We start from the raw sequence: 13514 nt of genomic DNA on the forward strand, positions 1-13514 counted from the left end.
GAATCTGGACTCTATAAACACTGCAGTGTCACTGAAACGTAACAACAATCATCTCGATGCCAGTAAGCAGTTACACAGGCCTGTGAGTCTCGGGTGTTGCGTGTCAGCAGCCTGCTTTTCTGTCACTCAGACTGATATGCAAAGCTGATGCTACAGATGAACCTGGAGAGTGATTAGCCTCCTGCTGTAAACTAGAAACTGTGGTGCTTTCATTTCTGCTGATATCACTGTGAAAATGTAATTTTATGATGTTAGTGCTGACTGGACTGCTGATGTTGGGGGAAGGGAATTACATAACGTTCTGGACGAAATGTGCAACAGTTCTGTGTTTTGCTACAAAATTGCTTAAAAATGTGTAAAAAGCTGTGGTGTAGAATTTTTCGACTGTGAGGCAAGGCTTTATTGTGTAACCGTACTTGTTTTTGTATCCCGCAGGTGGACCTTCAGAAGGAAACGCTGATCAACTTCCTGTCTCTGGAGGTTGGTTCCCTACTATAGCTTCATCAAGAGCACGGCCGAGTTAATAAAAGGCAACATCGCACTGAAAGGGTGGGGGGAGTGGAAAGAACGGCCAATAAAGGTCAAGTTCCTAGACAGGAAGACAGGATCCCGTTGCCTTCCTTACAGTCTGATGAGGAACGCTACAGTTTTCCAAAGCAGGGGAGACCTGTGAGACTCGAACTTGGCAGGCCTTTTACGAGGCTCACACATGTGACAGACGTACCAAAACGCACTCTGAGGTGGTGTTAATATTCACATTCCAAACTTCTTACCAAGACCTTGCTATAAAATCCCAGCTTCCCTTTAAGGAAAGTGAAAAAAAGACTAATTATATTGTGAAGAAAGCTGGAAAATGCTAAAGCCTCCACTCCATAAATGAACGGGCCACCTATGTAGTTGTCCTTTTGCAGCACACATGTGTCACTGACAGCGCATTGAGTTTATAAAACTTATAAAACAATGCATAGTATGTAACAGCCACGCTGGCAGAAAGGGCCTGTTTTAAACAGGTGAAATTGCCTCAAGGCACACAAGAAACCAAACACTTGACAAGCAGGTATGTTCTTCAACACTGAAGATGGGGAAAGAGGAAAAATAAAGCCTTTGATTCCTCTGATATGCTGTCTGTTTTTTGACTCGGAAGTCTGTTAACAGACATGAGGCCTGTGAGCCATTTGGCTGGTCTTTGTTTAAAGCTTCGGATATTAAATCTCATCTGTTGATGGTTTTGTTTGCTTGAATGAAACATTTTTTTTCCTTTCCGTCCAGTTTGATAGCGAAGAGCAGTTCAACAACAGCGTGAAGACGTTGCTGTCTCGTCTGCCCAAGCAGCGCTACCTGAAGGCCATCTGTGATGAGATCCACCACTTCAAGATTACAAAAAGGTGCAGTGGTGTTAAATTGTGCATCATATTGGTTGAGTGTGTTAGCATTCACAGCTTGCTAAACTCTTGCTCAGACATTTGGGCTCACTTTGAAATGTGCTTGTTGTTTAAAGAAAAGCACATTTGATCAATATAATGTAACATTGAATTGATCAGAAACACGACAAAATCCTTTATTTGTGATTCTTAAGTCTAGACTGTATATAAAAGATGGAAGCAGCCCTGCTGACAGGGTTTGGCTCCTGTGTTTGTTCATTGTAGGGAAATGATCCTTCAGTTCCTCCTGTGTGGCCTGAGTTAACACACTTTCCTCATGAGGTTACGTTCTCATGTTTTAGGTTTTATCGAATGCTGTATTTAGTTTTATTGCTACCATATGAGCACGCAGTGTTCCCTGGTTTGCCAGATCCAGCCCATTACTTGTTACGTCTGGTTTTAAAACGCCGAGATGTGACTCAGCTCAAGACTTGACAGTCGGAGTGAAGTCTCTTTGGCCATGTCCATCCTTCATATACAGTCTATGTAGACATACAGAGGCCAGTTCACAGATCACTTTTTTCCATGCCATATCGTGTTAACAAATCCCAGTTTATATCACATGTGATATAAACTGGGATTTAAAACCTTTTGACATTAAGCTGCATCCACTCTGGTGGCAGTACTGGATGCCCATACATTGTAGCCTCAAAGGTTGGCAGTCATCGACATCGCTTCTCTGGTTTTGTTGATATAATTCATGAATAATAGACATTTGTTTCACTTCCTTAAGTCGGCACTGTATTTGCGCCTCTTCTAGTCCGCCATGGTGCGAGTGACTTAAATTTTTATCATCGCACGGTTAGCATGAGCGTGCTTTCCCTTCTTTTGTCTGTTGAAAATTTATAGTACAATGCACCATCCTGCGTATGTGCCCCAGGCAGCGAACTTCAAAGAAGTATAACCTGAATAAGTTTTCTGCCGTCAGGTCTCCATGTGTCCGTGCCCTCACAGGAGCATAATCCAGGCTTTACTCAGTAGCTCTCTGAGTTTTTTAAAGTCTCTCCTAACTAAAACCTCTTGCTAGTTATTTTTAGTCCAGCCATTTTTCTTAACTGAAACCTGATGCAGACAGTGAAACACGTTTTCGGGAAGCTGCTTTGCAATAGTTCAACCAAGCCCACACACTCCAGGTGTATCAGTGCCTGCCAGTACAACAAAAGGAGTCTTCAGACAGATAACTACCGCCTAGAAGAACGTTAAATCCTCAGCTGATCCCATTTCCTGACATAGAATTTGGAGAAGGATTTGCTATATTTGGTCTTACGTCTGGCTCTTGGCACCCCAATAGACTGACAAGGGGCGAGTCAGCTCCATCCATTTCTCTAGTGTAGATGGAAAAGTTTAAATTCCCATACTCCCAAACGTAATGTCCCGCCCAAGTTCCAGGGTAAATCCTGTGTTTGAGCTTCTAGTGTTGTGAGTGCCCAAAGCCTGTGATGGGATCCAGCAGATTTTCTCTTTCATGAATGAGATGGCAGCAAGAAAAATCAAAACCTCTCATTCTGGCTTCCTCTTCATCTCTCCAGAACAGTTGGTTTTAATTTCCTGTCTGTGCTGTGTGAGTTGCCATTAAGGGGGGGAAAAGGCTTTCCTGATAAATGAGCGTCGCAGAGGCAGCAATGGATGGAGTCGGCATGTGTTTTTATTCTTTTGTCTAGTGGTTTTCATTGAATGTGGGGCACATGCAACCAAGTCAAGATGAGTAGGATGAAGGGCTCATGCAGCAGCTACGTAGCTGTAGCAGGACCTGAAGTTACACCTTATTATTAGTTATTCCTTCTTTATTCAACTGAATCCAGAGAAATCTTGAGGTTAGACGCTCACTTACTTTTTTTTAATCAGCACTTTAAGCAACATGAGACATTCATCTACTTACAGTTTACTAGTTTAGTCTCGTTGTGTTTGTATATATTTGTGAGTTAGATGGAGATCAAACAAAGCTTTTTCCCACCACTGTGTATTTTTACCCTGTTCCCCATCTGAGGCTTTTAAAATGCCAACATCGGCTAATTATTGTTAAACACAAAGCGCAGCTGAGTCTGCTTCAGGTATATTTCAATAAACCAAATAGATGCACTGAACTTCATCATTATGGGTCTGTCTTTAGTCCTTGTGATAGCTTGTGTCAAGTTCGACTCAGGTTTTTGAGGCCATTCCCTCATCTCAAAGCCGAGTCGATCTTTTGGTAGTGTTATCCCAAGAGCGAGCTGAATGGCAGCTTCATTTCTTTTAAAGCCACAGTCACTCTAAATACTTCTGGAGGATCTGGAGTTCTAGATCTAGAAGAAGACTTTATCAGGCTTCTCTTACATATGTTATAGCCCCAAACCATTTATTAACTTGAAAACTATAAGTAATACTTTCAGTTCAATTCTAGATTTTACTGGAAGCCAGTCGGGGAACTGAGAATTAGTGATGTAGCCCTCTCACCTTAACACTGCGTGTCTTCGTTTCCTAATAGGACAGTCTCAGTCTTGTTCCTGGTCTGATAAGCCTTGTATCAATGAAAGATTTGACATAGAGGAAGCATGCACATCAGTGGATGTCAACCCGAGGGCCACATCCGGCCTGCCAGAGGTTTCCATTTGGCCTCCAGAATATTACTGAATTCAGGAATAGCCTGGGAGTGTTGAGCTTTCAGAGCAAATGAATTGTTGCAAATGAGCCACTTAATACATACCTGTCTACTGTTCATTAAAGCTGCGGTTTTCTGCCTCAACTCTCCGCTTAAGGCTCTTCGAGACTGGAACTTTTTCATGTTTGAAATATATTCAGAAACATTTCTCCTGCCATGGACTCCATACACTTCAACACTACTGCATGGATAGCTTGACAGCCTTACAAATATGAAGCCTAAAACATCACAGTCGCCCTCTAGTGGCTTTACAGTACAGGTAATTTGAGTCTGTATGGAGTGCACTGATGAATTCAAAGGAGTGGGATAAATTTGGACGTTTCTAGAAAACATCCTGGGTGAATCACGTTGTCTGGATTTGGAGACATTCCAGTTCAAATTTCTTCCAAACCCAAAACAGCCGTGGTCAAGAGTGACGATGTCCATGCTACCTGTAGGCCTTAAGGGAATTACTTAAAATTACATACTAACATGTACGTTAAAGGATGTGCTGATTAGAATTTAATGGTCAAAGGTCAAGTTTCCAGTGACCTTATGTCCTTATGGGCATTGCTTTAAATTTGGTACAAACATTCACAGTGACTAACAGGTGACCTGATTCGATGGTCGAGGACTGTTTTTGACCATAACTGTCGAATTCAGATGCCAATTCTGACATTTCACAAAATGTTTATGGGATTTCATCCAGAAAAGGTCAAAGGCCGTTATTGAACACCATAACCTGGGACCAGAAGGGATGGAAGCCTGGGAGCATATTTCATGTTTGGTTGGTTGGATACTTAGCTGAAGCATACTTCTGTTAATGTTTTTTGAAATCTGCAAACAAATCTTCTGTTACAGGGTGGCTATGGTGATCTTGTACAGCTATAAATACGACTACTACAAGATTCTTCTGTGAAAGCCAAGGGATTGCCTGGGAGATATTCCACTTTGCTTCCGGCAGCAGACTCCCAGAGACAGTTTTTATCCTTGGACCAACAAAATCTGCTTAGAACATTGAGGCTTTCCATTTGGAAGGTGTGAGTCCCAAAGATACAAATGAACTTCTTTACTGTGGTGAATGGTAAACCAGCTATCTGATCCAATCTCTCCCAACGTTCCCAAAACCCTTCAGTGTTTCGTGGTCCTCAACAAAGGTTGACAAGAGGTTCACTGGACTTTATTGCCTTAATAGAACTATAGAATTTAAGAGGAAGGGCTTTTTACTGAATGTGTCACGAGTACAGATACATTTCTTCTTAGGTACAGGATGCAAAGTGTGAATAAATATTTTTCCCCACATGCTGTGACCTGTGTGTGTTTATTTCAACCCGATGGGAATCTAACGCCAAAGGATGCTGATGAATAATTATTTGAAATGTATAATACTGTGCAAAACTCTTGAGCCACATCCCAGTTATGTGGCTTCATTTAAAAATGGAGGGAAATATGCAAGGCAATGCAGTATCCAAGGCAAAAACACAATAAGGTTGAAAGACGATATTTGACGTGACGCCTTTTTTTCTTCAGCACAGCCTGAACTCTTACACAGCTTTCTTGTAATTGTAAGTAGTCTACAGGAATAGTTCTCCAGGCTTCTTGAAGGACATTCAAAGCTCTTCTTTAAATGTTGACTACCTTCTCTTTTTATCAAGATGATCCCACACTGCTTCAATAACGTTGAGGTCCAGGCTCTGGGGAGGCCTACCCACGTATGGTTTTCCTGCACTGGCACTTTTTAGGATTTTGATTTTTTTGCCAAAAGAATACATTGCCAATCAAACCCTTTCCACATAGCACAAGGCTTTTGCACAGGACTGCATTTCTAACCCTCACTAAAATGCCTAAGAGATTAGATATTTTTGTAATGCTCAAAACATTAAGTGAAGTAACACAACTTGTTAGATGCATTGTTTGACATATTTTTGGCATGGGACTCTGACTTTTCCTCCAAGTAATCTTTCTGGAGAAGCTTCAGCACCTTGCAGTTTATCAGCAAGCTCTATCAGACGAGTCAAAACAACAGCACAGTCCCAGAGTTTCTGGTCTGGCCTGCATGTCTTCTGGTGTTTTATTATCCCGGGTCTTTTTGCTTTGTGCTTGTGACCCGTACCAAAGACTCAATTTAAAGTCCAGGAGCGGATGTAAACGTGCCTGCAAGAGAAGCAGAAACCACTTAACGGATGACATCACTGCACCTTGGAGAATTGTTCCTCCAGCGCAGTTGAATTTTTTCTCAGTGCCACTTTGGTTCACACATTTATTTTTCAAAATAAGTGTAAATGTTACAGTTCATCACCTAAGAAACATATTTACAGGATTTTGAACACAGAAATAAATAAGCTTGTACAGAATATAGTAGAAAGAAACGGTAAATGGTCTACAATGTACAGCAGCTTTGGCTACTAAAAATTCATTTTCCAAAAAAATCTCAAACTAGAGTTAAGTATTAATAAATAAAGCTATGTGAAAAAATAAATAAGGTACTCTTCTCTACTTTTTTTAAGCTACTTTGTTTTTTTTTTACACGTAGAAGAACAAAGAATTGCGTAAGCTTTTACAGTCACCGCTTCATTTTAAAGCACATACTCTTGATTAAAACAGATACACAGATCTACTCAGTTGCTAAAACACATTATGAATTGGTCTCCGACCAATTTTGGCATCAAATATATCTTTGTATCGAGATATTGGCAATGGACTCTGATCCGAAACACGTTGCTTTGAAACCCCAACATATTTCATAACGCTTCTCAGATACTGTCCGACCACATACCGATCAGACTGATATGGAGAATCTAGCTGCAACAGCATGTTCGCTTGAGTGGTTTAACATCTCTGTGTCCTTAATACGCCTATCAAATCCCTGATTAGGGCCTTTATCCCACCAAGAATCCCGCAGTGGGCTTTCTAAAACACTGGCTCTAAAGAAAGTGCTACGTTTCTAATATGCTCTGATGTTGCAACATGTACCACTGTGTACAGATACTAGCAAGCTACTCTTACAAATCACGTAATTTTCTCTTATTTGAAGAGCTAATGAGAACGGCACAACACGATCTCAGTAACAATGAGGGATTTTTCTTTTTTTCCTGATACGGGCTTATGGTTGTTAACCAACTGCAAGACATCAACAGAGAAATTAGTTAAGGCTATAAAATTAAGGCTTTTAAAAGAATTACTACTAACAATCACTTGCAAGTAAGAACAGTAGCTCCCTACACACACACACAAACACACACAGCTGTGAATGAAGATGTGAAGTGAGGCATGGTATCAAAGACATTCCTTACAGGCCCAGATGAAGTGTCTGGCACCCTTTTGTCTCACCTGCTATCAATAAAATAACATTCTAGCTGGATGAAGATCACTCTGAGATTTGGGAGTTGGAGTGGCAGATTCCCGTGGAAAGAGCCAAAATCAGATGAGGCTGGGTCCGAAGATTATGACTCTTGGCTAATATAACGAAGACAAGTCTAGACACATTTCACACAATTCCCAAACCGGGTGTTTTTTTTTTTTGCATAAAAGCAGTTTGTTATCAGACTTGACTGGAATGAAAGAAATAATGCTGGGATATGTGTCCTTCCTGTCATTGATTTTGGCAGGTGGGTGTTTAGACTACTATTTTTAAAATGTTCCACTCTGGCCACACATAGACACCCACTCTAAAAGCAAAGAGTGGGCAAGGAAAACACAATATCTAGTAAAAAGGCTTTAGAAGTTAAAAAAAAAACATGGAAATCACACATTGAAAAGCAGGGGTTTGGATCTGGAGGTCAATATGAAGCCTACGGACTTGTTTTGATTTGGATGCAGAAACCAATTTCGATCCAGCTGGATTAAAAGTTCCTTTGGCCTCCCTGCTAATGACAATGATTACAACCACAATGAAGCACTGCTTAAGAGGGCAGCACCTATGCTCCCTTTAAACTACTGCCCAAACCCCTGTCCTAAAGCTTTTTATGCTCCTCTTATTGCCCCAAAGTTCCAGTTCCAAAGGAGGCAATAATAAGCAGGTATATTACAGTGTTCACAGTCAAAGTCTGGTTTTCACAGAGAAATCTGTCTGGTTGCCGCATTCTTCCGTGCTTTTATATGTCCACCCGTCCATCTACCTCACAGAAAGTCCCTTCGCCCGAGCGTTCAAATACAGAAGAATGAGGGCATAAAATGTAAGAGTCAGTGGTAACTTGCTTAGTCTTGAAGAGCATCCTTGTTTTTACTGTCACACAGAGAATGGTGGGAAGAAGGCAGCGCCCAAGGTGTGTGTGCTGTTACATTAACCACCTTGGATGCAACAGAAACGAGAGGGATGTGCCAGACAGCTCTGATCTGCAGAGTCTGAGGGGTGTTTTTTTGTTCGTTTTTTAGCATGGCGTCCAGTCATTGCCCATGCTCAGTTTGGCCCTGGGGATGGTCAACTTTTCCGTACAGGGGGAGCTCATTTCTGGAGAGAAGTGAATGATGCCGCAGTCGTTCTTCACGTTGTGAAATTTGTTGTCTTTCGAAGGCTCCATGTAGACCACTGAATTCTTGTTGACGTGCTTCTTCAGGATCACTGTCTGTGGTGCAAAAGGACCAAAATCATTGGTTGGTAGATTACTGCTGTAGTTCAGATCATAGCTAATAAGCAGTGACAGGTTGCCATGTTGCACCTGTTTGCACTAAAAATAATACACTGCTAAAAAGAAAAAAATGAAAGGAACACTCAGTTCCACTTCTGTGACATTGATCTGGTCAGTTATGTAGCAGAGGGGGTTGTTAATTGCTTCCAGCTGCTTTGGTGTTAATGAAATTCACAACAGGTGCACTGTAGTGTCCCCAAACAGGCTGGATGCCACCGACATTTTCCCTCCTCAACTTTTCCTACGGTTTTCTTTTTTCGCCTGTTTTGCACTTTGGCTGAGTCAGTGTCTCTGCTGGCAGGAGATACCTGAACCCTACAGAGGTTGCACAGGTACTCCAACTCCTCCAGGATGGGACAGCAGTACTTGCCATTGCCAGAAGGTTTGCTGTGTCTCCCAGCACAGTCTCATGAACATGGAAGAGCTTCAGAGACAGACAGTTACTCTAGGAGAGCTGGATAAGGCCATAGAAGGCCTTCAACCCACTAGCACGACCGGTATCTGCTCCTTTGTGCAAGGAGGAACGGGACGAGCACTGCCAGAGCTACAAAATGACCTCCAGCAGACCACTGGTGTGAAGGTCTCTGGCTAAACAATCAGAAACAGACTTCATGAGAGTGGCTTGCAGGTCTGACATCCTCTAGTAGGATCACTGCCCAACAGCGTCGGCCCTGACTGGCACTTGCCATAGAATACCAGAATTGGCAAGTCCCACAACTGGTGGAGTTGCTGCAGTGAGATTTCATCAAAGTGGACTAGCCTGGTGAATCATTTCTTCTGGGTGTCTTTGAATTCATCTCAGTGTAGATTGTTAATTTTCATTTCCACCAAACAATGTGGCATCCTTTTGTTCCCAACACGTTAGCCAGTCCATATTAGTGCAAATATCAACATGATTTTTTTTTACCATTGAGTTCTGATGTTTTCATTTCTTGCAGTGTAGAATCAGCTACCACAGTCACATTTCATGGTAGCGACTTTATGAACGACCTGATCGTGTTTCATTTGAAAGAATCCTAAAGTCGTGTCGACCTCAGCAAGAGACTTCTCACCTTCTTTGGCGCACTGTAGCAAGACATCTGCACCCACTTCTTCTTCTTATTGATGAGTAGCGCCACGATGAGAAAGATCACGATGGCTAAGAGGAGACCTGCCAGGATCCAGGCGGCTGATTGGTAGATGAGAGCCATCTCTGTTTGGCTGGGGTAATTCTCACCTGAACGTGGCTCATCTGTGGAACAAAGACAACATTTATTTTGAATATTTATCCCAATGACAGCGTGCTCGTTATGGAGCCAGCACTATGTACCAACTCTAAATTGAAAACAGGTCTTTTTTTTTCTGTTGTTGTTGACTTCATTGTATCGCCCCTCAAACGCTAACGCTGAAGAATTAACTCCTGTTCCATGGAGATCATGTTCTGCTTATGCCCATTCATCATTACTGTTTACTTCAACATGAGTTAGTATATATTTCATTCATTTATCAAGTTGTTCCTAACACACTCTATTAGTATAAACACTCACTGGGATTGGCAGCAGAGTATAGCAAATATGCCAAATTACTCATGTATGGTTACTACTGTAGTGCACTAAAGGAACTGGGGAGTGGACGTCAGTGGAGACAGCTGTGGGGGGGAGAAGTCTGTAAAAGCAGGTACCTGTAACAGCAATGATGGGCGGCACAGTGACAGTGGTGAGCCACACCGCACTCTCCGCTGTCGTGGTAACTCTCGCCTTGGGGCGGCTTGTCGACACTATCACCGGCACTGATGTCGTCATTTCTTTTCAGACAGGAACAAGAAATGAGATCCATTACAAATATGAATGGTGTAACGCAATAAAAAAGGCATAAATATGTCTAACCATGAGTAAGTGTATAGACTCCCTTGTGTTTCAGCTGTGTTTATACGCTGTGTCTGCTTTAAAAAAAAGACAGAGCATTTTTCCTCTGGGCATATCACGAAAACAAAGGCCCTGGTAAAATATGGAGGTGAACAATGGAAGCCTATGCTGAGGGTTTCCTCTATAGGAAAAGCTGACATGGAACTTTGCCTTCCTGTGCCACTGCAGAGGAAACGTGAATGTGCAGATGCTCGAGGAATGTTTATGCTCGGAGCAGGCAGAGTATGTGTGTGTGCGCATGTGTCACATGGAATATTTTGCAAGTGACGGTGTTTGCCTATGTAGCGCCAGAGTGGCTACGACTAATGAACAAACACACAAACGGTCCAGACGCTGGCATTCCCTCAGTTCCTCCCTCCTTTTTGACGTGCAGGGTTATGAATTACTCTTTTCCCCCATCAACAAGCTTTTCACTTTGACTAGAAGTGTTATGTAAACTTTAATTTTAGAATAGAATATAAGCTCATGTTTTAGGTAGTATAATAAAAAACAATCAAAGCTGGGTCTAAAGACAAATTTGGCACCAACGTTTTAAAACTCTAACCGCTCTAACCACTCACCGAGACAGTGTGGGCAGCACTGGCCCTTGCGTAAAACAGGCACCCTGCATTTGGCAGCTGGACAGTGCTGAGAGAAACACTGAATAGTGCCGTTGTTGCAGGTGCAGCTGGTGCAGACGTTGGCCTTCCAGGAGTCTCCAGCTAGCAGCACGTCTCCATCGCTGGTTATGCAGTACTCCTGCTGGCTGTTGTTCACTGGCAGGAGGGGCGTCTCTTCTGCACACAGGGGAATAAGTTAATGAAAAAGCAGAAAGTTACACTGCATTACAGCTCTTTCCTCTCTTAACTGGACTTGGTAATGTCGGGTTACAGCGTGCTTCTACACGTTTCTAATATGCTCTGCTCCTAAATGACGACTGTATTTAACCCTGCTATTGAACAGATCAGTCAACAAGTTGTTAGGTCTTCAGAGTTGTGTTCAGATGTAGAACGTGTGCATATGAATATCTATAACAGATGTTCAACCTAAACCCTGCTGAAAAAGAGATCTATGGCTTTTTCATGATCCTGAGTTAGCTTGTCCACACAGCGCTACTCTAATGTACACATACATCACAGGGCTTGTTGTGAGATTTGTATTATTCCCACATTCCTGGTGACCAGACCCATACATATATCAAAGCCTGGCCTTGACAATCTGCTTTTGTTGCAGGCAGATGCAGTGATAAGGCAGACCGGCATTCTCAAGGAGCAGCTCTCAGGCTGCAGTCATGCATTGCTGATTTGTGAGCCTCATGCTGGGGAGTGCTCGGGACACATTGTTTATGAGTTTGTGAGGGAATTGTTTGGGTGCACTTGTAAATAAAATATGCGTGCGGTTATGCATTTTGTAGACGTTCTCGTGACCGGAGAGCTAGCATAGATTTGGCGAGATCAGTTGCATTCTTGCCCGTCCAATAATAGAGTTAGAAGCGCCTCCAGTGTGGGCCGAAGGGTAAAAAGCAGAACACATGTGCTGCCGCTGGCCTCGAGGATCTCTGCGTAAACCCTACCGGTCTTGGCTGGTTTCTTTATGAGCCTGTGTGCCTGACATAAAACTGCCCAACAGAGTGCAACGTGCAAGACCTTCCAAAACCACATGCTGGTAGAACACTGAAAACAGCTTTACAGCTCCCTGCCTACCATCCAAACCTGTGATGACACATTTGAAAATATTCTAAAATATTTTAATTATATAGAACTTATTTAATTTGAATTACCTGCGCATACATGGCAGCAGGTGTCCTTGTTCCTGATCGGCGCTTGGCAAAGAGCTGGGGGACACAGTTCGGTGTCACACAGGACGCGTCCCTTCCTGCAGGTGCAGCGCGTGCATTCGTCCAGGTTCCAGGTCTCCCCCTCCACATAAAACTCTCCCCCAGGTGCTCTGCACACCACCATGTCCATCCCCTCAGGCTGACCACTGCCAGAGTCGTCTACAGCAGGAGAAGACGAAACATTCATTCATTCGGCCTTTAACAACAACAACAGCTGCTACATGACACAGTGAAACAATTATCTTATATATATATATATATATGTATATATATATATATATATATATATATATATATATTTATATATATATATATATATATATATATATATATATATATATATATATATATATATATATATATATATATATATATATATATATATATATATATATATATATTTATATATATATATATATATATATATATATATATATATATATATATATATATATATATATTTTTTTTTTTTTTTTTTTTTTTTTTTTTTTTTTTTTTTTAAAAACACCCAGCACACCCCTGCGGGCGGTTTATCCTTCAAGCTCGGGTCCTCTACCAGAGGCCTGAGAGCTTGAGGGTCCTGCGCAGTATCTTAGCTGTTCCCAGGACTGCGCTCTTCTGGACAGAGATCTCCGATGTTGTTCCCGGGATCTGCTGGAGCCACTCGCCTAGCTTGGGAGTCACCGCACCTAGTGCTCCGATTACCACGGGGACCACCGTTACCTTCACCCTCCACATCCTCTCGAGCTCTTCTCTGAGCCCTTGGTATTTCTCCAGCTTCTCGTGTTCCTTCTTCCTGATATTGCTGTCATTCGGAACCGCTACATCGATCACTACGGCCGTCTTCTTCTGTTTGTCTACCACCACTATGTCCGGTTGGTTAGCCACCACCATTTTGTCCGTCTGTATCTGGAAGTCCCACAGGATCTTAGCTCGGTCATTCTCCACCACCCTTGGGGGCATCTCCCATTTTGACCTCGGGACTTCCAGGTTATACTCGGCACAGATGTTCCTGTACACTATGCCGGCCACTTGGTTATGGCGTTCCATGTATGCCTTGCCTGCTAGCATCTTGCACCCTGCTGTTATGTGCTGGATTGTCTCTGGGGCATCTTTACACAGCCTGCA

The 13514-nt window shown here is 42.5% G+C and overlaps 2 protein-coding genes across 4 annotated transcripts in view; one reads left to right on the forward strand and one right to left on the reverse strand.

The window, feature by feature from the left end:
- eif2ak4 (eukaryotic translation initiation factor 2 alpha kinase 4) overlaps nt 1-5355 on the forward strand; it is a 28138-nt gene extending 22783 nt beyond the window's left edge. For both annotated transcript variants that reach the window (XM_080871703.1, XM_080871704.1), the window contains exons 37-39: nt 436-480; nt 1270-1385; nt 4900-5355. In XM_080871703.1, the coding sequence (XP_080727829.1) occupies nt 436-480; nt 1270-1385; nt 4900-4957 (219 nt within the window). In that variant the 3' untranslated portion in view covers nt 4958-5355. The remainder of the gene's footprint in view (nt 1-435; nt 481-1269; nt 1386-4899) is intronic.
- A 903-nt stretch (nt 5356-6258) lies between these two features.
- Nucleotides 6259-13514, reverse strand: part of LOC308390080 (cysteine-rich motor neuron 1 protein) — a 35081-nt gene continuing 27825 nt past the window's right edge. For both annotated transcript variants that reach the window (XM_080871786.1, XM_080871785.1), the window contains exons 11-15: nt 12330-12545; nt 11131-11346; nt 10327-10449; nt 9719-9897; nt 6259-8603 (exon numbers count right to left, since the gene is read on the reverse strand). In XM_080871786.1, coding sequence (XP_080727912.1) covers nt 8409-8603; nt 9719-9897; nt 10327-10449; nt 11131-11346; nt 12330-12545 — 929 coding nt within the window. In that variant the 3' untranslated portion in view covers nt 6259-8408. The remainder of the gene's footprint in view (nt 8604-9718; nt 9898-10326; nt 10450-11130; nt 11347-12329; nt 12546-13514) is intronic.

The sequence above is a fragment of the Rhamphochromis sp. 'chilingali' genome, assembly GCF_963969265.1.
Source record: "Rhamphochromis sp. 'chilingali' genome assembly, chromosome: 21".
Taxonomy (NCBI): Eukaryota; Metazoa; Chordata; class Actinopteri; order Cichliformes; family Cichlidae; genus Rhamphochromis; species Rhamphochromis sp. 'chilingali'.